General features: G+C 37.3%; 1 protein-coding gene across 2 annotated transcripts; it reads left to right on the forward strand.

Moving 5' to 3' along the window:
* The first annotated feature begins 3,916 nt into the window (after positions 1–3,916).
* Positions 3,917–27,173, forward strand: LOC116257455 (prolycopene isomerase, chloroplastic). Of its 2 annotated transcripts, XR_004173401.2 has the most exons (11): positions 3,917–4,309; positions 7,100–7,323; positions 7,663–7,773; positions 10,569–10,622; positions 12,744–13,031; positions 21,567–21,758; positions 21,842–22,000; positions 22,350–22,586; positions 25,745–26,112; positions 26,227–26,378; positions 27,020–27,173. XR_004173401.2 is itself a non-coding variant. In XM_031634226.2 (9 exons), the coding sequence occupies exons 1-9, from the start codon at positions 4,171–4,173 to the stop codon at positions 26,057–26,059; spliced, it is 1,719 nt and encodes a 572-aa protein (XP_031490086.1). In that variant the 5' UTR covers positions 3,918–4,170; the 3' UTR covers positions 26,060–26,211. The 2 variants fall into 2 exon arrangements, 1 of the variants encoding a protein (XP_031490086.1); XM_031634226.2 differs by lacking the exons at positions 26,227–26,378; positions 27,020–27,173 and having other exon boundaries at positions 3,918–4,309; positions 25,745–26,211.
* Positions 27,174–27,397: the final 224 nt, after the last annotated feature.

Genomic DNA, 27,397 nt, shown 5'->3' on the forward strand with positions numbered 1-27,397 from the left:
AAAAAATTAGGGAAGATTAATGGTCCGACTGGAAAACCAATACTTTTTCTTCTAGACTAAGCAATTAGAAACAAATATCCAGACAATCAAATCTGCTTTTACTTCCTAACGTGCTTTTGGTAAACACTATGTTAATGCTCCAGGAATCTGTTTGCCAAATGCGCCGTAAAGTATCAAGCAATCACGTATGTGTGCGTCGATATATTCTTTACTTATAATTGTGAAGAACTCGCACTTCATTTGCGGCTTTAATTTTTTAACTAGGTTTTTTTTATAAATATGAATAGTATTTTTTCCAATACCACTACTTGTTATTTTAGTAAGTAGATTATCAGTATCACATTTGCAATTCTTCGGAAAACATAGAAAAGCATGAAAAGTTGTATTTATCGCAACGCTTTTGTAAGGCTGATTATATATCTCATGTGTCCAACTGAAGTGGTCATATTAACATTTACTCTATACTTTTTATCCACCCAATTTTATTTAGTAAGGAGAGAGAGAAGCCAAATCTTAGCTTTTCTCTATCCTTCTTATTTTTAGCATTATTAAATGAAAAAGAGATAAACTCGAAAGTGGTACTCAAGATTGTCATGTATATAACTTAATAGTATTCAATGGCTTTTGCTGGGCTCTTGTGTGTATAATAGTGCAAATCGAATTAATATTAGAGTTGTGCTTTCACAAATCATGCTTAATTTAAAATAGTATAAATCCATTGGCTTAATTGAACTACACTCATTTCGAGGGAGATGAGAAAAGCTACAAAAAATGGTCTTATTTATATATTTATTGATATCTCCATAACTTATTTATATACAAGTATGCACCCTTAAAATTTAAACTAACAGTGCTCCTTAGAAATTTTATATATATATATATATATATATATATATATATATATATATATATATATATATATATATATATATATAAAGAGAGAGAGAGAGAGAGAAGTGGTTGAATGTAATTTGTCAATTTTCCTTATTTAGTCTTATGCCACCCATGTCATTGAAGAAAAAAGACATCAGTCTGGGAAAAACTTTACCCCACATTCACAAGAGTCAATGTCTTCTTTCGTTGAAAATAGCTCCCCTCCCCTCCTGTCGTGTTCCGTGTTCTGTGGCCAACTAAAAATTAACTCTCACGATAAATGCACAAGACCAGTGAAGCTTGTATGTTTGGTCTGTGGAGAGAGAGAGAGAGAGATTATCAGTGGTCTGTTGATCGTTCTGGATGAACGAAATTCAATAAGGAAGTTAGTTATGCTGCTTCCTTCTAGACATGAGAAAGATCTTGCTGAAAGTTGGTCCTTCTCTTCCGCCATTAATATTCAAAATTAGAAGCTTTGGAGCCACAATCTATTTACCATTCCATTACGAAGGGCTGGAAAGTAGCGTTTTCTGTTTAGAGAGGGAGAGTTGGTCAAGTTGAAGAAAGGTGGCGAAGATGCTTTTTTGCAAATTTAGTTACAACATTTAATTCTTGCCAGGTGTTAAAGTATACCACTGAAAATCTTCTTCTCAAATTGGCCCTTGCGTTGAAGAGGGGGAGAGAGAGGGAGAGAATGTGTTCCAAAGAGCATATTGTGGGTGAATTGAAGGAATAATCTTCTTCTCGAAATTGGATTTGCACTTGATATCCAGTTCTATGGTTGAATCTGAATCCAAGTTATGCTAATAATCACATCCAAAACTGATTTTAACAAACGGATCTGAATCTCAATCCTATTTACATAAGTCTGATTACCAGAGGGTGGATCCAACCCAAGTCCGTAGTGGACTATGGACGCAAAGATAAACGAAAAAGAATGCATGTTTAGTATCAACAAAAACTGATATATATATATATATATATCAATGTGGGGATCAATACGCAGAGAGAGAGAGAGAGAGAGAGTCTGTCTCTATCACCTGGCCTTCTCCAAATGCGCAAAGAAGGAAAGACTTTGGCAGAGGAACGGCCATGCTGCTTTTGCTTTTTTCCCTTGCATTTCGCTTTCAGTCTTTGCTGTGTAAACCTTGCGGCCACAGACACTGGCACAGCCATAATGCAGCTCCTTCCCTCTCCTTTTCCCAGTTCATCCTGTCAGCAAGCTGCTTTCAGTGATGAATGGCCTGCAACTATGTCCAAGCATGGCACGAAGAGATAGAGAGAGAGATGACAACTATCTTTTCGCTGCAATATTGAAGGAAATAGTTAAGAATGAACAAGTATTGGGATATAGATGGACAGAAGGATTATTTCCACTGATATATGCCTTTTGGTTATACATGAAAAGATGGATTGCTAACTCATTTTTGTTGGTACCAGTTATGGAGTTTAAGCAGGTCTAGGAAATGTACTTATATATATATATATATATGTATCCAGAATTTTCCCAGCATATGAGCAAATCATTGCACACGAGTGGTCTGCCCCATTTCAAAGGTAGGACGCCGATCTGCGACCTATAGAAAGGGAAGGTACTAGCGGAATCGCAGATTATTTCCCTGTATAAGATCTACAACTCATAAGGTGAGAGGACGATTGCGTGAGAAAATATATATATATATATTCTCACTCTCACTCTCTCTTTTCTTTTTTTATTTTGAACTAACCGTAGATGTGTTCTTCAAATAAAATAATAGACCTTGATAATCAGGCACAATTTGCTTTTACCAAGCCAAGTATGGTTTGAGTGAGAATGTTTCGTGTTCGTTGGGCCATGAAATGGTTAGGAAGATTTTGTAGGTCAAGTCGCTTGACTCGAGCTTCAGTGGCCCTTGGAGCAGTGACCAGAGTCTACTGAAACTGCCCCATATAACTGGAACCAAGTCAAAATTTAACATATAAATTCAAAGTTGCTCCGTGGAACTTACGCGCCCTTGTTTTGGCCACACGACCATGCACAGGGTCGAGCATATGATCAGCATGGAAGCTCTAGCTATCTTGTTAAGAAAACACTTCCAGCAAAGTAAAAAGTTAAGATATTGACATAGACTTAGCCCGACTAGCCAGGGAGAGTCGTCGAGGTCTCGTTATTGGTCTGCCCTGTTTGAGAAAAGACATATTGACCTAGTTGGTGGAGTACAAGTTCTTACCGCCTGCTTCCACCGGTTAGGACACCATATCTTGAATGTGATATTTTTTCTTGGAAATGTGAAGAGATGGTTACTATCCTTGTAGATCAGAAGCATCAACCCGCGTGATCAGGGAAAATGTGGACCCAAATTCATTCTTTTCAATTGTAAATATCTTGGAATTTTATGGTATGACGCCGTTTTGATTGGAGTGAGAAGGAAGTCAGGTGGAACATTTTCCACCTTTGCGGGGCTTCAAGCAACAATGTAACTCAAATGACGTAAAAAAAAAAAAAAACTCCTTCGTGATGTTCGCCTGAATCTTGTGCATGATCAAATTTTTTTCACAATGGGAAAAGATGCTACAACAAGTAGACCATGGGGATTAGTGGCCCATAGTTTCAGAAAACACGTTTTTTTAAAAAAAAATGTGATAAATTAAATAGATGTTTAAAACTAAAAAAAACACGTTTAAAAAAAAACGTTAAAAGTGAATAAAAACGCATTTTTAACTTGTTTTTAAAAGTAAAAAAAATATTAGATTGCTTTGATTAATCTAATATTAGTTTGTACCTTTTTCTTTATGTTTTTACATCCATTTGCTTTAGATAGATTACTTTGGTTAGATTGTTGAGTACCTCTAATTATTTCAATAATTATATTTATTTTTTTACTTATTAGATATATATTATTATTTTGTAAAAAAAAAAAAAAAGGCTGAGAAGAACAAGCGTTCGAAGCTTCTGACGACACTTATTCAAGTTGCGATGTTTTGGTGCGTCATATATTTCCGCCACCATCATCTGGCCACGTCGTACCAGCGACATAACGTCCAAAGGCCAAGGATAACGTCTCCCTGGGAGGAAGAACTAAAGCTCGTCAGCGAGCAGGTGCCCGCTGAGTAAACAGAGGGGAGGCACGTCTACACCTTACATATAATTGGCCGAGCAGATGCTCGCGTGATCCTCTCGAGCACGCTTTCTGCGTTTTATACGAAAGTGGCCCCCCAAGTGCCACGTTCAGCCGATCCTCCCTCCTCTTCTTGGCGGGAAGAACATATTATGCTTCAGACAGGGAGAGAGAGGAACAGAGAGAGTTTGATTTGCCGATGGCGTCCGGAGTCCTCGGCCGTCCGCTGCATCTCCGGGAATTGGGTTTTCAGCGTCGAGAGAGGAAAGGAGGAGTCAGGGCGAGCAGGGCGGCCCAAGGAGTTGCTTCCCCAGATTCCCACGTCAAACGCATCCCAGGTGATTTCTTTGATTACTTCTCTTCCTTTTCAGGAAGCTTGCAATTTTTCCGCTGTTTCTTTCCTTTTTTTTTTTTTTTCTTTTGTAGCCGAACGAAATTATTGTTTACACCCAGAATTGTCTGATGGAGATTTTTTTATTCCTTTTAACACTCTTTTGTCAATCTGTGGATCTAGAAGTGTCGATTTTCTTCGAGATTTCCACGAGAAAAATCCCTAATAAGAAGCAATGCTTGCAGCAAAATTTTCCTCAATAATGAGTTTCTGTAGCGTTGAGATTTGATTTCGCATCCCCGTTTTCCTTTCTCTTTCCCACTCTTCTGTGCGGCTTTTACAGAAATGTAAGGAGCCATGTGGGAAAACAGTCTCTGTCTTGCACAAATTTTGTGAAAATGGTTCTCACAGTATCTCTAACTTTGCAGAACACAACACAGAGTCTAAAAGCGGCAAAGCTCATAAAAGCTGTCCAGGATAATAGAAACCGGTCACATGGACAGAGGTGTTCGAAATCCAACCATATGACTAGATACAACATATCCAAACCTATTTGCGTTAAAAGAATCATCTAAAGGAGATGCGCAGACAAGATATCAAAATCAATGGTTCATATTTTTCCAAAGTAAAGGGTAATAAAATCCCATCTGCACTTCCAATTAGCAAATTCTTTTCACGTTTATAGATTTGGACATTCTCAGTCTCGGACGCCAGTTCTGAGGTCGGATTTGCGAAAAACAGCCTGCAACTGAATGGCCCATGGAGGGCCAAATCCATTTGTATGTTACCGTGTACAGCCATTGTCATATATACACACACATTACGCGTGTGTGTATGCTATTGTTATTATGTTTTTTTTGATAAATTACAAATTTCATGCATAGTGAAGTTTAAAATTGCAGTTTCTTATAATTTTTAGAAAATAGGGTCAAGTGAAAGTTAATTAGCTACGATTGTTTAAACTTAAAGATTAGTAAGCTAGGTCTTATCCTGCCATTAGCTAAAATGGCAAACATTAGAAAAATTAAAATTAGCTACAGATTCCTGATAAAAGCTTTTAAACAGGTACGATTAATTGTGCCTAACTATTATGCCAAAATCTTTATATGCAGAAGGTATTAACGAGAAAGGGAGAGTATTAAATCTGAAAATATAGCATAAATTTGAGAGAAAAAATCTGGCTTATATTCCTTTACCTTTCCTATAAGGAATTTTCAAACACCAACAAAATTTTCAGTAATTTTCAATTTTAACATTTTTAATGAACAAATTGCCCCTATAAAAATACTAAGAATCATTAAGTCTTCACAGAAAGTTGATGTGATTCTGGAAAGACTGGAAAGCAGTCCTGAAAGGTACCAAAGTGCCCCTCATCCAGTTTTAACAAGAAGTGTCAAGTGTGACATCTCACAATCACATGGTAAAAGGAGCTTGAGGGGTTTCAAGGCCCTGTATTAAGTTGCAATCTTGCCAATGTGTTGTCTGGGCTTGGTGGTCCAAGCTTGCCTTAAAAAGGAAAAATGTATCACAGACATAAGTGACAATTTTCCCCCTAGAAGGCGGGGATATGATTTGCAATATGTCGAGAAATTTAACAATTACCATAATTTTTTATTGAACAAATCAAACCAGTGTCTGTCTGTAGGACATGATTATTTTTTAAAAGTAAAACAATTCACTTGGTTCATTTTAAACCTTAAATATCTGACTTGCGCATTGTGTGCATATCTTTTTATGCCAACTCTTGGACATTGAAGTGGAGGGCACTGTCATAGGATCAGTGTCATTATACAGAACTTTAGTATGTCAGTTCCAATGAGGGAGTTAAGATGATAAGGCAGCTAATAGTCTTTCTAAACAAACTAGGGACTATTTTGTCAAAGTACTCAAAATTTGGGAAATTGCAATTATGCTTCAAAAAAGTAAAACAATACTTTGAATGTGCTTAGGAGAAAATGAGACTTTTTCCTTTTTATTTTAAGTTATGCAAAGTTCAGGAATTGGAATTCATAACTCGTATTTGGAAAACAAGGATATGAGTCAACAGTCCTTTTTGCAGTTATCTATACACAACCAAACATTAAGTATGGTTACTTTTAACACGCCTCTAACAGAAAAACCAATGTCCAATAACAATGTGCAGGGAATCATTTGTAAAACCACATAAAGCAAGTTGCCATATAGTCCATAAAGAAGGGATTTTATTATGAAACAGAGCTAATACCGATGTTAATATTACTTACTGTACTGCATTTTCAAAAATTTGGTCTCAGTTATTTGTTATAATGTAATGGGGGTTGTGCTTGTAGACAAAGCTTATGTATGGCTACCACCTGGGAGATTGTATGTTTATTGCATTTGCAGTCTTGAGTTCTGTCGTTTTAAGAATTTCTGGCTGCTTATCGATTGCATAAAATGTGTAGTATATAGATGGATAAACTTGAGGGAAATCTATTGCCAGTTAATTGGATAAAATGCCGTCCACAGTTTATTGTGCAGATTTCCACATTCCCAAATGAAGTTTCACAAAATAAGATGGCCCCAGTTACTGGCTTGTTTTAATTTCCATGTTTTTATTTGCATTTTTCTCAATCATGGTAATTTCCAGAAGTTGTAGATTTATTATGCTGTTCCAAATTCTTTTCACGCGTTGAAATTGATCTTGCCACTTTGATGGTGGCATCAGATCTTCAAATGGTAGTCTGGCCTTCCCTTTGTTTTTCAAGCAACTAATACATGAACATTCAGTACAATGGATATCTGCTTTACACATGTTCTGACCAGCATCAACTAGCAGGAAAATTGGAGGCAGATGTTGTTGTCATAGGAAGTGGTGTTGGTGGACTTTGTTGTGCCGGACTTTTGGCTAAATACGGGCAAGATGTTCTTGTGCTAGAAAGCCATGACCTTCCAGGAGGTGCAGCTCATTCATTTGAGGTTAAAGGTTTCAAATTTGACTCTGGGCCTTCATTATTTTCTGGATTTCAGTCAAGAGGTCTTCAGGCGAATCCTCTTGCACAGGTGACTATGCATTGCATTTTACAAATACCAAAATGTTTGTTGAAATCCTTGTTAAGAAACATATGCCAAACCAGTTTCTACATGAACAAAATAGTAGCAAATTCTTCTCCCTTCTTTAATCTACTTTTTATCTAATTGTACTTTCTTTCCATGCCAAGCCAGTTTCTACAAGAACAAAATAGTAGCAAATTCTTCTCCCTTTTTTAATCTCCCTTTTATCTAATTGTACTTTCTTTCCGCTATTATTCTTTTTTAGTTATAAGCTAAAGCTGTTGAATTATACATTTAAAGCAAGAACTTCTTGTTCTTCAAATGAGTAAATGCTTTGCCTTCATGTAGGTTTTGGATGCATTGGACGAATCTGTCCAATGTGCTTCTTACAACTCGTGGATGGTGTATGTACCTGAAGGTGACTTCCTTTCCCGCATAGGGCCCACAGAATTTATCAGTGTGAGTGTTTCAGTGGCATTTGACTTTTGAATCAAATGAGGATTGGTTCATCCATTAGCAGTATACAATATTTAATATCTGGTGGTGTTAACTACAATGTAGTGAGAAATATACTGTTATTTTGACACTTCTAGAATTTCAAGATGTTAGTGTTCACCCTTTTGGACACTAGCAACAATGCAGACACTTGTTGACACCTCATTGCACTTCACTTTCAACATAGAACTTCCAAAAGGCGCTCAATGTTGCACATGCAGCAGTTGAGTTTCATACATAAATGGTTCAATATCATACATTTTGTGTCTACCATATGTTGTAACAACCTAGCCGCTCTTACGGTAGGCTGGGGCTCTTAGTTTGGCAGATCACGATCCACCCCCTTATAACTTTGGTGTCAGTCTCAAAAGGCTACGAACTGGGATAAAAAGGCCGGGAACTGGGATAACAAATCATTTAGCCAACTCCTTTATAAGCCGTTGAAGATTTCCAACAATCTTCAATATGAGAGTAAACTTTCTACAATGGAATGTTACAATCCCCCATGTCGAGTATTGGACTGTGGTCTGACACTAACTATAATGACCCGCTTACTGCTACACCGAGCTGGGGCTTCTAAATTGGCAGATATCAACCCACCCTCTAGTAGCTTTGGTTCGAGTCCAAAAAGCTAGAAATTAGGACAACATTTCACTTAATCAACTCCCTTGTAAGCCTTTGAAGATTTCCAACAATCTTCAATAAGTGGCTAAACTTTTTACAATGGAGTATTGCATATATAATTCCAATTTTCTTCAATTTTTCTCTTGGGATTTAGTCATAGAACCTGGCCTCTGTTAAAACTGTCGCAGGGACCAAGCATACATAGATTTCTTCTTCTACGCTCTTTTCATAATATCTCTCTGTCTATATATATATGTGTGTGTGTGTGTGTTTGTGTGCATCATGTGTATGTCATGTGTTTATGAATAAAATGCTAAAACATTTTCTTAATGCTACTTAATCATTCTTGTCAGACATTTTATTTTTCTAGAGACAACCTTACAGGTTGACCTGCATGGTTGTTTTAGCAGAGATCAGTTTCTGAATTGCCATGATAAACATGTGCCTTTGATGTTACAAAATTCATTTCTTGAAAATAAATCAAGTATGTAGGCACAGAAGAACATATATGTTTTTTCTGGTTAATAAACACAAACAAAGAGCTGACTCAAGGTGCTAGAGCATGCTGCAAACATCTCAGCCATGGGATAGAATAAGCAGTTCAGGTTATAAAATTCAAACTAGATTGTGTGAACAAATTATACATGCAATCATGCATAAATACACAGACACACACACACACACACATATACACACACACCCTTTCTCTTTTTGTTCCGGTTTAGACTCTACAAAGTCCTTAGATAGAATACTGTCTCTCTCACGCACAGAAACACACATTTTCACAAAGATGCACATGCTCACACAAAGAGGGATACAGGCTTCAAACTATCATTTGAGAGCCGGAAATCAGAATGGGGAATACTGGAACCTTCATTCTTAACAATCTGTATTCCAAGTCAAACATGGAAGGCTTTATGTAGGTCTTGTTTCTTGTTCATTTCACATTGTTGAAAACCTTAGGAGCCAGATTGATGTTGCTTTCACTGTTTCACATTATTGCTTGTACCGGTGTACTGACATAAGATTGTTATAGATACTGATTTACCTCTATAAGAGAAAAGCTGTTATCTACTTCAATAATGTCATGTTATCAGTTAACAAAATTGGTGTCGTATATCATTGAGTTCTACAGTTCTACTATGCAATACTATGTGCAAGCAAATGACTAAACTTTGTTCAATGAATTCTGCACCTTTACAGAGATGTGCATGAGATCCTTAATCATATGTTAAAGTCATAGTCACAAATATCGCAAATATTCTTAAAATATGGCATTCTTGTTGTCATTTCAAGGACAGTTGATATACGAGCAAAATATTGCAATATTTTCAAATATATCTTCATATGATCCCTAGATCTTGTTGATATGTTGCTGAGATTTTTAAAGAAGCCTAATGATGTAATTTCATTCTTTTTTTTCCTACTTATCTTTAAATGATCTTTTACTTGTTTTCTTTATACTTATTCAGAAGTTTTTAAAGCTTCTCATGGTTTTCCAAGTTTTTCTTGAGAAAAGCCATATGTTGAGAAATCCTGCAGAAAACCTTGCTGATAATAATATTTGTGGCTATGCTTGAGCACCTGAGGTAGATTTTTGATGATGTCATTCAAAGTTCTCAAACCATGATATGGATATTAATGTAGATTCTTTTTTTTTTTTTTGGTAGTGGACACTGCCTTATGACATATATATGTTTGTCTTCGTCAATTGTACTTTGGATATGATTTGGATTTCCTAAAATTTGGTTTGTAGTCCTTATTCTGCATTGGACAAGATCCATGCTGTTAATGAGCTATTGGCTTCAACAACCACAGTGTACCATATTGGCTTCAACAACCACAGTGTACCAAACGGCCTCATTGGCTCACTTGTGAAACATTTTATTTCTTCTCTGTGGCATAATTAGCTGCCATTAGTCTGTTTTCAGTTCCCATCTGGGCTTTGCCTTTTTCAGCATTTTACGTAGTTTGAAATCTTGTAAGCCAATTTGCTGTCTTAAAATTTTCTGCAGAAGTTGTTTCAGTGTTCACTGTGCTCTTTAGTTGAAGGCTGTTTTTTATTTACTAGGTGGTGACTAATTGCAGTTTGGCCTTTTGATATTTTTTCCACATGCCTTTTAATCTCAATTCAGGACCTCGCAAAGTACGCTGGTGCAGATGCTGTTCGTGAATGGAAACAACTTCTTGTAAGTATGACTTAGCTTGTCTAACCTAACGTTTTTATGAACTTACTTGTTAAGATTGTAATTTATAATTTTTTTGTGTGGTTAACTTATTTTCTGTACATGTGCGTTTGTCTCTATGTCACATTAATTCTGCACATAGGTTGGAACACCTGAATTGGTTGCACTTGTAAATCAGGCCCGATCTTGAGAATGCAAATGCTTCAAGAGATACACTCTTGAAGATCCCAACAACTTCAATAGATAATACAAAGCCAAACCTCAAACTTGAGGAGAAGATACCAAATATATTAATCTCAAGAGAAGAATACACAAGAGAGGCCTAAAAGCCTTAACAAAAACAAGGGACAGCAGTCCCTTATTTATAGAGCAAAGAAAGGAGGAAAGAAGGGAGGAGTTGGCTGTTGGGCCAGCTCCAACGGCTAGAAATCTAGTCGTTGGAAGCTGGTCCAACAGCTAGTTCCCCTTTTACAATAAAAAAAGGTAAAAACAGAAAAAGGGAAAAAGAAATAAAAAAGGGTACAGAAAATAAACTACATAAACACCTATGCGTACATACATACATATATATATATTTATATATACAAATCATACATGAAATTAAATGTATGATAGTACATATGAAAAATATATATATGTATACTTACATGATGTCTAGGCCTTAATTTCTAACAGCACTGTGGTCGTGGCTATTAATGTTTGATACAATAATGCCTATTATACTTTCTGCAATTATGCTCAAATTGATATACATATATTTCTTTTTTTTTTTTTTGTGTATGTGTGTCTATACATATTATCTCTAGATTGTTTCAACTATTTATTAGTGTCATCTGCGTCAAACCACCCTCCATTTTTACATGAGAGGTGTAGTTGGAATATTCTCAACAGAAAAGGGATCTGCTTTCCTTTTTCAGGGTATTTTTGTCCTTTCATGCTATTTGAAGTTTTCTCAGTATAAATTATGTCTCTGTGTGCTTATTGTGCTCCTTAGGACGCTTCCTTTTTTGCTCCTGTTGCACATTGAACATTTTAACAGGTCTACAAGTCCAGAAATATCTTTATCGGTCTCTTCTTTTATTCCACATCCTGTGACAATGGCCAGACTAGGTTGATCAGGCATCCATCAGATACTAAATGTCCCATATTAGAGCACCTCCTTCAACAATGTATTATGTTGTATTCAGTACTGTTTTCAACTAACATGGACTTCTACCTTGACATTGTCACTCTTCAAGGCCTAGACCTCTCAAATGTGCAGGAAACTAGAGTTGTTAATGGTAGATGAATCATTTTGAAAAATAAGAAGTGTCTTGGCTGGATTATTTGAGCTTACACAATTTTTCACATATGAAATTTGTCAATGACAATCAGACCACCTTGCCTTGAATAGTGGTACTATAATTTTGGTGAATACAAAATTAATTATTAATTTGGAGGTTGATAAGATTATAAGATCCTTCTTACAGGTACAATTGCATCTGCCATAAATTTGTTTGTGTACTTGCTTGCATGACAACCAGAAAAAATAATTTCCATGATGTGGCCAGGTTGGTTAGCTTACTAACATCAGTTATCAGATAAGATCATAAGAATGCTAAGGAATAAGGACATTACAACATAGAGTAAGAATAGTTGGCTAAATTGCCCCAATTCTTCTATTACTTTTATGTGGCAATAACTTGACAAGTTGACATGCTTATCAAACCGCTAATTTCACAAGGTAGTCCATAGGCTACCAATGCCTGTATCTCCTAAATTAATAACATAGCTTATTCCATGTGAATTTGTATACTTGCATCTGGAAGATCATGCTGAGTTTTTCACTTTGGAAGTCTTTTTACTTATGAAACTGCCAGCTGGGAAGAAATATGTTTGATTAAAAATAGAGAATATACTACTTTGGTACAAGGAAAAATTATCCTTGAACTTTCACTTCAGAGTTTTTCTGTACCGTGATTTCAAGTTTTGATGTGTTTGTTCATCAATGTAAATTGGTAGTACAGCAGACAATTATCTGGAGATCATCGAGGAAGTAGATATTTCTGAAAATATTTGATCAATCTGAAGAATCACAAATGATTAAGTGTTATTTTCCTTTCCTATCTTTCTAAATTATTGTAGGATGCAGTGATTCCTATGTCAGCTGCTGCAATGGCTTTACCCCCTCTGGCAATTCGAGGTGACTGGGGCGTTCTTTCTACAGCAGCTGCACGCTATGCACCTTCTCTACTGAAGTCATTTATCCAAATGGGACCTCAAGGTGCCATTGGTGCCACAAAGCTCCTTAGACCATTCTCAGATATCGTTGAATCTTTGAAGCTAAAAGACCCGTTCATCCTTAATTGGTTGGACCTTCTGTCTTTCCTTCTTGCTGGGGTAAAATCTGATGGTGTACTTTCTGCTGAGATGGTAACTTATCTCATAATCCACTTTGATTTTATAGTTCAATTAGTTTTCTTTTTGTCCTCTTTCAGTTGATTTTTCTCCCCAAATGTGTGTTTTGAACTGAATGGTTGACCAGGGCAAATTGCTGTCCTTGGCAGAAATTGCAATTTTCTCAGTACCATTTTTCTTGCTGAAGTCGATTGTAATACTTTTTGTTTGTTTTTTCTAATATACACATTGTCAGGTCATCTTCACTGGATCTGTTGGCTATTTTTTGAATTCCCTTACGTTGTTAGCTATGAGTGACTTTGAACTCTGCACCTTCACATTGATAACCTAGTCAGGTTCTTCCATTTTGTATCCTTTCTGATACTTCCGTAAGATATTTATTATAGTATGCATGTACATGATATTTGTAATTGCGTGGTTAATATTTAACACATAGGTCTATTCATGTAGAATAGGAATTCTTGAATGAGTTGCTTCCATACGTTTGAAATTATAAAATCTACATCAGGCAAATTAATATTAGAGAACATTAGAGAATCCACAAGTTATGTAGAAGAAAAATGAATGCCAGTTTGTTAGATGGCATATGCAAATGTGCTTTTGCATATAGCCGTGCAATGCACTGTTAGAATATATATATATATATATATATATATATATATATATATATCTATATATATATATATATATATATATACACACACACACACATATATATGATTGTATGTATTCAATCACATGATATTGTTTTGAATACATAAGCATATGGGTATGTAGATCTTTCGCATCTGCATTTTTATTTTTATTTGTCTATATTTTTTCTGCACTTTTCTATTTTTCTTGTACTTTTTTTTCTGCTTTGTGCTGCGTTAGATGCAGCTGAACTAGCCGTTGAAACTAGCTGCTCTTATCTCTTTCTTATTTAACTCTATAAAGAATGTGAAGGGTATGGGAGTTCTATGGCCTGAGTGCTTGAAGTTTGTAATTTTCTCTACTTCAATGCAAATCTGTTTTTCAGAATTTGAGAGATTTATTCTGGCTGACTGCTTGAGTCATATGCTGTAACAAAATTCAGACTGTGCGTTTAAGATATTTGTGCAAGTTTGCAGTCAAGTTTACATGGTACCAGAGCCATGGTTGGGCTTGTAAATCTGGTTGCTGTTCACTCTCCAAGTTGGTGTCATCTTGGATTTTTGTTTTCGTGCTGAATCAAGACTACTAACCATCTCTTCAACGAATTTTCTGTAACTGCATATTGCAGTTTTTGGAACTGGAAGAGCTGTCGTTTCTTTCGTAGATCAACACGTGTGGTAGTGACTGGTATTTAAGCAGTTCCAAAAGAGTGTTGCTGAGACTGACCACTGATAGCTCACGCCAAGTGTTCGATGATATTACTGTGACTATGCTGGACTTATTGCTTCATTGCTGGGTCATGAATCATGATCAAAAGCAATATCAGCATTCTTGGGGACAACATATCAAACTATAGTAGCTTTTTTTTTTTCTTTTCAGGTGCTTTGAAAGACTAATTTCATTTAAAAGATAAATCCGTTTTTTAGATATGGAGGAAATGATATCCCATATTCCCTTCCCTAAATTAACTTCTATCAACTATGTTCAATGGTCTAGAACCATAGAGCATTTTATTACACGTCAGGGATCATGAGTCCTGTAAACAAGACAAAAGTTGGGTCCCATCTCATACTAACTAGAGAAATTGATGGTAAAGCTTGTGAATCAGAAGGCTCTGAGAAAGACAAGGCTATTGCTGATTAATGATTATGAGAAAAAATGGGGAAAATGGAAAATAGGGAATCACAAAATTATTACTTGCTATGTCACATAGGTATGGGTATGGGTATATGCACAGGTACAAGTCCGAACCATTTTTAAAATTTGGGTACAGTGGTATGACTGTATACAGTTATAATTATATATATATATATATATATATATATATATATATATATATATATATATAAAATATAATTATATATATATATATATGTATATAACAAAAAATATGAATTCAAACAAACAAAACAATTTTCATGATTTAAAATTTATAGATTATGAAGAAGAAACTAATGAACAAAGTGTCAAAGTAAGAAACATACTAAAATCCCCCAAAAAAATAAAGAAAACCCTGACAAAAGACTGATCAACATTGTCCAAAAAAGATGGATACAGTACCAGGTAGGTTGACCGTACCCGCAGGATGTACCCACAGGCATACTAGTACCGTGCCCATATGGTACAAGTACTACTGCCCCATAAAAACAGTATTTGTGTGACATAGATTATTTGGATCCTTACATGCATCGGTGTTGCCACTATTGGGCAAATTTCCACTTAACTATGCTCGTGAAGCTTGGGATCTCTTGAAAAAGGCTCATACTATTAAAGATGTTGCATATATGTGCAACTTACAAGTCAAGATGGTCAATTTACAACAAGGAGACAAGATCATCAAAGAATATGTGGCTGAAATAGACCAACTTTGGGATGAACTAGCTATGTTAGAACCAAATTGGCATGCTAGAGACATTTCTTTGAGAGAACTCAAAAATGCAAATACAAAGAGAAAATATTTATAAGTTTATTATTAGTTTAAAGCCGAAATTTGGGCAGGGTCAAAACTCAAAACATTGCTTCTTCATAGGCCTAATGTCCCCTTTATGAATGAAGCCATTGCGAAACTTCAAATGGAGAAGAATAAATTGCAATTCACTAAAGAAAGAAGTGATGGTGTCCCCATAGCTCACGTAAGGCCATATAGGCCTCTTTATTTTGACAGGTCCAAAGTTGAAATGAACAAATAAGATCATTTGTTACCATTGTAGAGAAGGACACATTAAACCCAAATGTCCCAAGTTAAAAAGTTCTTTGTTACAAGAGAGAGAGAGAGCCGAAAAGTATTCTTCATTACGTGACCCTAATCTCTATTAAAAGATATTAGGGTTAGAGAATTTACAAAAGTAGTCCAATAAAAATAAGAAAGCATTTAAAGAACTCTTCCCTAACTTCCTAATATTTCAGAAAAACTCTTTTGCATCTTTAACACTCCCCCTCAAGATGGAGCATATATATCAATCATGCTCATCTTGTTACAACATCTCAGGAAATCGCCTATGGGAAGAGCTTTAGTGAGGATATCTACTGCCTGATCTTCTGAGGAGACATGAATAGTGCTAACAATTCCTTCTTGAACTAAGTTTCGAATATAGTGGCAATTCACCTCAATGTGTTTAGTCCTCTCATGGAAGACAGGATTGGTAGCAATATAGGTCGCTGTCTTGTTGTCACAATACATCTTTATTGGGAGATTCACTGAAACACCCAACTCTAGAAGCAATGATCTGACCCATGACATTTCAGCTGCAGTTTGAGCTATAGCCCTATATTCCGATTCAGCACTAGATCAAGCTACCACATTCTGTTTCTTACTCTTCCAAGAAATAAAGTTACCTCCCACAAAGACACAAAAACCTATAGTAGACTTCCTGTCATCTACAGATCCTGCATAATCAGCATCACTATACGCTTCGATGTCAACACCTTCTCCCTTTTTGAACTATAACCCCTTTCCCGGGGCTGATTTCAAGTATCTGACAATCATTAGAGCAGCGTCCCAATGAACCTTTCGGGGTTTTTCCATGAACTGACTTAGCTTATGGAACCATGCACGAGGACTCTGTTTAAGTCCATAAATAACATTCTTTAATTTGCATAATACCTTGGAACACTCCCCCTGTCGCTCAAAACTAGGTGGTTGCTGCATATAGACGGTTTCAGACAGGTCTCCATACAGAAAAACATTTTTCACATCCAGCTGAAATAGAGGCCACTCTCGCTGGACAGCAAGATATATAATCAATCGAATAGTGCCCAACCGAGCCACGGGCGAAAAGGTCTCAAAGAAGTCAACACCATAAGTCTGTGTATATCCTTTAGCAACAAGACGTGCCTTAAACCGTTCAACTGAACCATCAGAATGATACTTGATGGTGAACACCCATTTGGAGCCAACCACATCACAGTGCATCGGTGGATCCACCAAATCCCAAGTCTTCCGAAAGATAAGAGCATCCATTTCCTCCTGCATGGCTTGCCGCCACCTTGAATCTAACAAGGCTTGATGGTGAGAAAACGGGATGATGTGGCTAGACAAAGCTCGATCAAACTGCACCAAACTTGTACTCAAATGGTCAGTAGAGACAGAATTAGAAATCGGATGTAGTGTGCACTGTCGCTTGCCCTTGCGAATGGCAATGGGGAGATCATCTGCAGTGTGATCATCATTTAAACCCGAGTCAGTCTTATCAGTGGAGCTTACCTCTTGAGAAGGCGCTGGTGGGCGGTTGAGAGAGGGACCCAGACAACGAGTGTAAACTAATGGAGGATCAAGGAAACATTCACATGACATAGATTGAGATGGAGGGATCGACTCAAGTGACACTGGTGGAATAGGAAGAGGAATTGGTATAGGCAGCTTAGACGAAGAAGGACTCGAAGAAGAAAAATAAGGACGAGATTCAAAGAATGTAACATCCGCACTGATAATCTCTTTCTTGGTCTGGGGATCAAAGCACTTATATCCTTTTTGATTGGCAGAGTATCCAATGAATACACATTTGATGGCTTGGGCAGCAAGTTTGTTTTTGTCTGGGCTTAGCAGGTGCATCCAAACACTTTGGGAGGTATATGAAATAATGGTCGATCTGGATAAAAAAGTTGAATGGGAATACGTTCTTGGATGGCTGACGAGGGTAATCTATTAATGAGATAGCATGTGGTAAGAATCGCATCGCCCCAAAAATAGGCAGGCATGTGTGAATGCAACATGAGGGTACGGGCCACATTTAGGAGTTGTCGATGTTTTCGTTCGGCAACACCATTTTGTTGGGACGTGTGAGGACAAGTATATTGAGGTCGAATTCCATGATTGGCATAAAATTGAAGTAGCACGGAGGATTTGAATTCAAGAGCATTATCAGTGCGAATATTTTTTGACAATGAAACCAAACTGAGTTTTTATTTCTTTGACAAATTTCGGAAGAATACATGACTTCCGATCTTTTCCGTAACAAGAATACCCAACTGACTCTAGTAAAATCATCAACCAAAACAAGATAATACCGAAAACGTGAGTGAAAAGGAACTCGACTAGGACCCCACACATCCACATGAATGAGATCAAATGGACTTTGACTAGATGGACTCTGACTTGATGGAAAGCTGCTCCGTGTATGTTTGTCTAACTGGCAAGCATCACATAAGAAGGACTCTGATGTAGTAATACCTGGAGACATGCGATGAAGTTTGGACACTGATGGATGACCTAGTCTGAGATGCCACTAGAAAGGAGAAGTCTTCGAGGAGAATGATGATGCAACAACATTTACTGGGACAAACAAGAAATAGAGACCCTCACATTCATGGCCGCCACCAATCACCTTCCCAGTTAGTAAGTCCTGAAAAGAACATGAACCAGAGTAAAAAATGACTCTACACTGTAAGTCAATAGCCAGCTGCTTAACAGATAACAAATTAATAGGAAACTGAGGAGCATAGAGCACGTGAGTAATAGTGCCTAAATGTGGGAGATAAATATCACCGCTGCCCAACACAGGAGATAGCTTGCCATCAGCCAGTCTGACATGCTGTGGTGTAGAGAATCTGACTAAAGATGAAAAAATGTGTGATTGATTACAACAATGCCTGGAGGCGCCAGAATCTATCATCCACATCATATCTGGGCCATCGGTAGGAGCACCAACAGAGAAGGCTGAGTCTATTCCAGTAGTATTGGTATATGAGAAGGAATTTTCAGTCATCTTGTAGTCACTGGAACCCTCGAACACATTACCATCAGCCATAGTAAAATTCCAATCAAAATTTTGGGCACAATATGTATGTATCAGATGCAGCAGTCAACTTCAATCAAGAAATGTATCTTTACGGATCACAGAACTCCAAAAAAAATAATAATAATAATAAGCAGTCCCAACAGTCCCAATGCCAGTTGACCCACATGTGACTGCACACACCCCCAACAGTCCACAATTCTTCTCCACCTGAATATTAGATGGCTGCTACAACACCAGACTTAGTAACTCTGCACACGACTGCACATATGTCTAGCAGTCTACCATTCTGCTCCACATGAACTATGTGATAATCAGATCATGTCTTAATACCACCCACGTATGGCACACAATATATAGGAAGCATCAGTCAGACACCACAGAAAAAAAAATCTCTACTATCCTCAAAGATTATACGAATATCACACGCAATGCAATAAGGGAGAATCTGTAATCACAGAAACTAACCAAATCTGAACCGTATAAAAGGGAGTAGATAACAGATAACAGAGATTTGAATCAATTGCTGCGGATGATAGCAGGCCCACAAACAAAACTCCAAAAGACAGCTGCTAATCTCTGCTACTTACGGCTGACTGTTGTTGTTGCTAAAATAGCCTCCACGATCAGCAGATCATTTCTGCTCCACATGCCAAACTACACCCACAAACAGCAGCTAAAGCCTCCACAATCAGCAGGTCATTTCTGCTCCACATGCCAATCAGCAACCTTCAAAGAGCATGACTCCACACACAACAACAAAAGGGCAAATCTGATATATAACTTCAAAGGGCAGATCTGATACAAGACTTCATAGATTTGCTTCCAACCAATCAGCAGAAAATCAGATCTGATCTTCCACAGCAGCAACGTCATCAAGGTTTCTCCATGTCTTCCACGGCAACAGCAACGCAAGGGTGCTAATCACGTTTAGGTCTGTTTCAGCCGATGACTGAAAAATTGAATCCCCAATTGACTGAAGACGGCTGCGACTTATAACAACAGCTGGTTATCATAAAACTAGCTATCCACGTGTCAAAGGAATCCACGATATCAATAAATCTTGTACTAAGAATCAGCAGCAGTCCTCACGCAACCTTACTTTACTGATTTTGTATCCACGATCTATAGAAAAATTTTGGCTGTTCGCTGGAAAGATTGTCGTCGGAGAAGGTGGTCGCCGAAGAAGAAGGTCACCGGAAAACTCACCCTCCAGTCGACGCCAACCCCTGCTCTGATACCATGTTACAAGAGAGAGAGAGAGTCGAAAAGTATTCTTCATTACGTGACCTTAATCTCTATTAAAAGAGATTAGGGTTAGAGAATTTACAAAAGTAGTCCAATAAAAATAAGAAAGCATTTAAAGAACTCCTCCCTAACTTCCTAATATTTCAGAAAAACTCTTTTTCATCTTTAACATTCTTGAGAATAAAGGAGAAATCATCGGAACACTACAGGAAGAAAGCAACAATGGAGCATCAGTTGATATTGATAAATCAATTGGTGCTCTTCAACCAAGACCTTTATATGGCCTTCAACCTCTTTTCAAGGGAAGAGTCATTCCAACATCCGGCACAACAGTAGCTTCAACTTCCTCAAGTAAGTTTTCATGGATTCTAGACTTGGGTGCATATATATGACTCCTTATGGATCTATACTCACCGAATGCACCAAAAATAGCTCATACCTTTGTCAAAACGGCTGATGGGATCTCTCTTTCGATAGATTTTGTTAGAAACATTAATCAAAGTTTTGATGTATTAATCACCTTCGAAAACAGAAACCTTTTTCATGTAACCCATGTAGAAGTTGGCTTGACAGCTAATTTTTTACCAGATAAAGTAACTTGTTAATTTCACTCATCTGTTAATTGAGAGCTTTGTCAGACTTCCATTTAATGTTCCTATGTTTTGAATGTGCCTAATCTTTGAAGAAGTCATGTGTTGAATGAGAAATATTCAAAGGCCTGTTCAGTTGACATTGCTTGCTATATCAAACAGATGGAACTTATTGAAGCAATGAAGTTGGATCAGTTGAGCTGTAGCAAGCCGACTTATACCTATAATATCGCCATTTGACATAAATCTTGCTTCAGACAGTTTTGAGCAAAATTTTCTTAAAAGGGAAAATAAAGACTAAATCGTGGTTCTTCTGAGACAATAGCAATACTAGTATTTTATTCCCTTCAGTTAAGTCAGAAATGACATTTCTCCATTTGAGTGAAACTTGTAAATGTTAGATTATGACCTTTGTGAGGTGATGCTTTGGTGTTATTATTTCTCTTGCATAAGGCAGTTTTTTTTTTTCATTCTTTTTCTTTCTATTGCACTTTGACTGTCAGAATTAGCAAGGAAGTTCATTAATCTTATGTCCTGTATTTCTGGCTGCAAGGCTACTCCTCTGTATCAGTTCATCTACCCTGAACAAGATATCTAGAAGATATGTTTTAAACATAAGGTTTTCTTCAGAAGTGTAAGTTTAGGTCATTGTTGCATTTTTGACTCCAATAGGCAGGCTTGGGCATTGATTGGGAAGCAAGTGGCACTCAACGGCCTATAACTTCATCTCATGAGAAATTTGTACATTATGTATCTTTAACAAAAATTCATGTATAGTGCATTTGTCCTTTGAGATTGTAAGTTGCTTAAAAATACGCCTACATCTCTTTTCTACAATATTGCAGGTATATATGTTTGCAGAATGGTATAAGCCCGGGAGCTCACTTGAATACCCTCTTCATGGGTCTGGTGCAATAGTTGATGCTCTTGTCCGTGGAATACGAAAATTTGGTGGAAGGCTAGCATTGGGAACCCATGTTGATAGTATTATTGTTGAAAATGGTCGTGCTGTTGGAGTCCAACTCTCAAGTGGCTTGGTCAGTAACTTCCCTTAGTGAAACCTTTACATTAGGAAGATGATATGTGAATTTCTTCAGCAGTTCACATATGTCGGCTGCAGTCTGTTCGTGCTAGGAAGGCTGTTGTCAGCAATGCATCTATGTGGGACACTTTGAACTTGCTACCTGCTGAAAGTGTTCCAAGTTCATACAGAGACAAAGTCAATAAGACCCAACAGTGTGAATCTTTTTTGCATCTTCATCTAGGTTTTGATGCTAAGGTGAGTTTCTGATATTATATGGCTTTTATCCTTGTTTTAAGGGACCAATTTATTGGTGCTTCTATTTTGGAGAAGTAGCAAGGAACAGAGTCCTAAGATGGAAGTGAATTTTGGCGTCACACTTGCACTCATGAATTTGGCTTTTATATCTGCACATGGCCTTCAGATGTATATTCTTGAGCCTGATTTTATATTTGAGAATTGATCTGCATGAGTCCATTTTTAACTATTTTATTTTTATTAGTTTTTGTGCCTCTGAGGTGTATTGTTCCTGGAGTCATGCTTGATGGTATTGTTTGGATATTTAAGCTTTCATTAGTATTTCTTATTGCTGAACTTAATTGTATAGGACATACCAGAAGACTTGGAGATACATCACATTGTTGTAAATGATTGGAAGAGAGGAGTAGATGCAGATCAAAATGTTGTTTTGATATCTATACCAAGTGTCCTTGGTAAGGAACTGGCCCCCACAGGGAAGCATGTATTACATGCATACACTCCTGGAACAGAACCTTATGACATATGGGAAGGACTAGATCGTCGAAGTTCAGAGTATAAAAAGCTGAAGGCTGAAAGATCTGAGGTATCTATACTTTTATTCTCTGTTTTCAGTTTCAGTTGTTCTTGGTGTATGCTTGCCAACATGGGTAGTTCATGATTTTACGCTTTTATCACTTTATTGAGTAATTTTAAGTTCGAAATACAGTGAGAAGTACTGGATATTCATATCAAATTTCATATACTACCTGAAATCTGGCCCACGTCCATGGCTTATTACATGTTTTTTCCAGATCTTGTCCAGCACTAGGAATCACAAAATTGAGATTTGTATTCAGGACCATAGAAACATTTTGCATCCAACTTCAAGTAAATAGGAAGATTTTGTCTGTTTTTATATATCTTCCACCTTGTTTTTTCATCTTTTGCCATCCTGTATTCAATATTCTTTATATGTAAGTGCATTGACCTGTGGGTTCGCCTATTGTCATTCAATAATTTTGCATCAGCTTCCGAAGTTTCATGATTTGGTGCCACAAAATCTCAGGCACTATATTAGAAAGAAATTTATGAGCCTATGGAAAGAAATTGTGATGACAATGTCATTACCTGCTTTCCTATTATCTGTTTAACAAGTCTAGTCTAAGGTAAGGACTGTGATGAAAAACAAGTTTGAACTCAATCTTAAAGCGCCTTTGAGAGAAGGACATCACCTAAGTAGAGGTATCTTCAGTCTTCAGAAGCACATTACTTTGTTTATCCCGCAGGAATCATCTTAGATGCATCAAGCACAATAATGCTGCAGCCCCTTAGTTAAAGTGTTACACAAGCAACGGAAAGATGAGGGACTTCTTGTTAGACTACTCAAGCTCTGCAGAAGTAGGATGTCCTAATCATTTATTTCACACGATCTCTACTAGCATTTCTGTAAAAAGTTTTATGAAGTTATGAAAAATCCATGTGGTCATAATCTCCTTCTTTATGGCCTTCCCCTATGAGCTTCCCTAACTGGCGATCCTGCATAAGAAAACACTCAGATGAGCAGGTGATATTGCAACCATGATGAAAGTTTTTGGTAATAGAAAGAAGTTCAAATTTAATTTTGGAGTGTGTATAACACGAGGAACATCAAATATTGAAGATATAATTATTTTCAATGATTTAATTTAAAGTGGAATCCCTCCTGTCGTGGAAATAGATATAGTATGTGAGCTAGGCTTGCATTCAACTAATATAGATTCATTTGGCATCACATAAAAAGAAGTTTTAAATTCAAGAATCCAAGAAAACTAAACCTGGATATATAGGAGTTCTAGAAACTGTGGCCCTTGGAGTAGATGAAGACGACTTCTTGTACTGTTGAAGTGCCTCCACCAGCTGGAAAATGGATAAGTCCTTGTCCTTCTTTGGTGCTGCTACTTCCAATGGGGCATCAACCGAAACCTGCTTCCTTTTCAACTCTGGGCAATCGGCCAACTTGATATGTCGAGGTACACTGCAACAGTGACATATGGTTCTTCTGTTGTAACATCTCCCACAGTGTCTGTATGGCCTCATATTGTTTGCTTATCTTCATACAAACATCATTGGTGGCCTTTGAATCTCCTTCAATCTTGGGAACTGCGGCTACACTTTCGTTCTTTTTCTCAAATTTAGGCTCATTTCTTCCCCTTTTAATTTATTGACGATTTCATGGAAAGGAAGGGAAGTTGATAGGGCAGGTAAAAAGGCCCTTCTCTGTTCAAATTCTGGTCATAGACCGAGAAGAAACTGAAAAAAGTGGTTCTTTTCTCACTGTTTTTGTCTCATTTGAGTAGCACTGCTTCCCACTGAGACTCGTAGAGATCTTACTCACTCAAAATTGATGAAAGAGCAACATGGTAATCTCTTATGGATTTGCCTCCTTCCTTCAAATTCCGTAGTTTCTCATAAATATAGTATTCATGAGCACAATGTTTGGGGTATACATATCTCTCAGAAATTCCCAAGCTTCACTAGCTTTAATAAAAGATAAAACATTTTCCCGTATCCAATTGTATGGTATTAAGCATCCAATATTTGACTTGAGCATTTTTAATTTCCCATTCCTCTAATTTCTTATGGTAATCTTGGATAGCATTTTTCTTTTTCTCTCCTTGAAGATATTTAATAACGCCATCTAACTTACTTGGTTTAGGCACGGGTTCAGGATTGTACATTTTATAATGCCCCAGAGACCATGGCTTGTAATATGTACCTCTAGCGCTCTAGCCCCGACTCTATACTTGGTACCCTTGAGTTTGAAGGCTAGATGAAAAAGGCCTCCCTGTTCCCCACCTTGTTCTGCATAATTTTCTTGACAAAGCTTTGTCAACTTGATGATCAAGATCTGAAACCCAAACAAGTCCACCAAAAATAACAATCTACGATCTTCCAGTTGGAGTTCCATAGGTAGACATATAAGGCAGAAAAGAACTTTCCATGAAATTACAACCGTAACTGTGATAGCATGTAATGAAAAGCAAGTTAAAGCTCAAAGACACCTTCAGAGGAAGGAAATCACCTTACAAGAGCTATCTTCACGGATGACGACTCAGATGCACAAAATAAACTGGGGTTCCAGCCCCCTATTTATAGTGTTAGACAAGCAGGAGAGATAAGAGGGACCAGCCATTGGAATAGTCCCAACGGCTAGTCCGACTTGGTAAAAGCTAGTTTGACCCAAAAAAATAAAAAAGGAGAAGCGGAAGAAATTATACGAGTATTATATATAAACCACAGGTAGAGCTGTAAACAACATTAATGGACCAAATGATCGTTCTTATCTCTTACTGGTGGAAAACCTCATATTCTCTTACTGCTATGGACCAGAAACATCTTTATCCTTGATACTTATAGCCACTTTTTCCTACCCATCTGATCCCCTCCCTTTTTTTTCAGTAGACTTCCTATCTCTGCATAAGTTTAAACCTCACTTGAAAACGAACCTCAAGATCTACGTATTTCCTGATCTTCATTTTGTCTATAATTATCCTCCATTCTCAAAACTCAGAATGATGTGATCGTGCATTGTCAGTTCCTCCTCTTTTGCTCTCAAGCTGTTTAGCTCTATTACTACTCAAGTTAAAGATCATTTCTGTGAGAGTTTGAGCTAGCACATGTACCCTTAACATGTGCATACATGCTCAATGCACAGTTTAATATTCATCCCATACACGCTACATGGTACGAATCCAAGTTTCTGTGTTTTTCTTTTTCTGTTAGGTCATGTGGCAAGCTGTTGAACGCGTACTTGGACCTGGATTTGACCGCAACAAATGTGAAGTAAAATTAGTCGGTACTCCTTTGACACACCAGAGGTTTTTGAGAAGGAAGAGAGGAACATACGGCCCTGCTATACGCGCAGGTGAGGACGCATTTCCAGGGCATTCAACACCACTTCCACAACTTTTCTGTTGCGGTGATTCCACATTTCCAGGCATTGGGATTCCCGCAGTTGCTGCTAGTGGTGCAATAGTTGCCAATTCTCTGGTCTCGGTTTCTCAACACCAAGAACTTTTGGATGCTATTGGAATTTAATTTCTTGTTCGGCCCAATGTCCGCCATGGAAAACATTCCTCATCTTATATATGGTATGTAAATTGATTCTGTGGTGTCAGTTTGGCGGTTGTCTTCCTGGAGACGCAACTTCCGCTTCATCGTTTGGTGGGATATCTTATTTCAATTCTATATGACCACTCTTGCAGTTTTAAGCTGAACGGTGGCGCACTGTTTTTAGAAATACAAAGCACACGCATCTCGCTGTCTTTTTTCTTCCGAAAAACCATCCTTGGCATCTGGACTTGGCTGGGCTGACATCGTATTGCGCGTACTTTCTCGTCAGAAGAGAGTTCTGCAGGTTTTTGCTTTGATCTTGTGTACCTATATTCACATCTCTCTCTCTCTCTCTCTCAAGATTGAGAAATTTGAATCTACTAGCTGCCGTATGTTGATGAATTTTTTTCTAAAGTCTTCCACTAAAACTGTCGCAGTAAGTGTATTAAACAATAAAACAACCATGAAGAAAAAGCGATTGCTAATGCCTTCATAGTGATCGATTTTTGCTCATGCAGTTGTTGCCATGGTTTTGAACAACAGATTTTTGAAAAAAATCCATCTGGCCACATACGGCTGCCAGCCGGTTTCAATTTTTCTCTCTATTTATATAGGTTCTTGACTCGTGAATAAATCATCTTAGCAATTGATTTTTTCACATGAATGATTGGGAGAAGAAAGAAAAGGAGGCATGGCATTTTAGTCACATAGTTTATATGAATTCACAACTTTTTTCATTCTTTTGCTAGAATTCACAACTTTTTTCATTCTTTTTCTACCAACCATCCATGTGAAAAAAGTTATTCGTCGTGATAATTCTTTATCGATCTAACACCCAAGGGTCAGTCACCTACACATCTGCGCTTTCGTTTTTTAATATCTGTTCTGTAAACTTGGTGACAGCTTGCCCCCCAATTTGTTTAATTGCATTTTCATTTCTTGTAGCCTGGAAACGGCAGACAACTCGTCTTCAGAGACAAATTGCAGTCAGCGTGCCGTAAAGATTAGAAACTCTCTAGTCGATGAGCTTGGGCAGTTGTCGCACTGCATACGTCTCACACATTTAATTAATGTGTCATGCCGCAATAAGCATATTCTTTTTGTTATATATGCAATAAATGCATATAAATAGGGTGCGTACATGTAAAAATTATTAGAATGTACTAACAGCCATATAAACATGAACTGAACTGGGATCGGTCAACAGTGAAGTGAACGCTTGTTAAGAGTTCCAAGTGCTCCTGTTCTCGGCACAACACGATGGGTGAGAACTCTCTGCTCTAGATCATGCCTTCTGTTCGACCAGTCAAAGCAATCTCCTAT

Source organism: Nymphaea colorata, chromosome 7 (genome assembly GCF_008831285.2).
Source record: "Nymphaea colorata isolate Beijing-Zhang1983 chromosome 7, ASM883128v2, whole genome shotgun sequence".
NCBI lineage: Eukaryota > Viridiplantae > Streptophyta > Magnoliopsida > Nymphaeales > Nymphaeaceae > Nymphaea > Nymphaea colorata.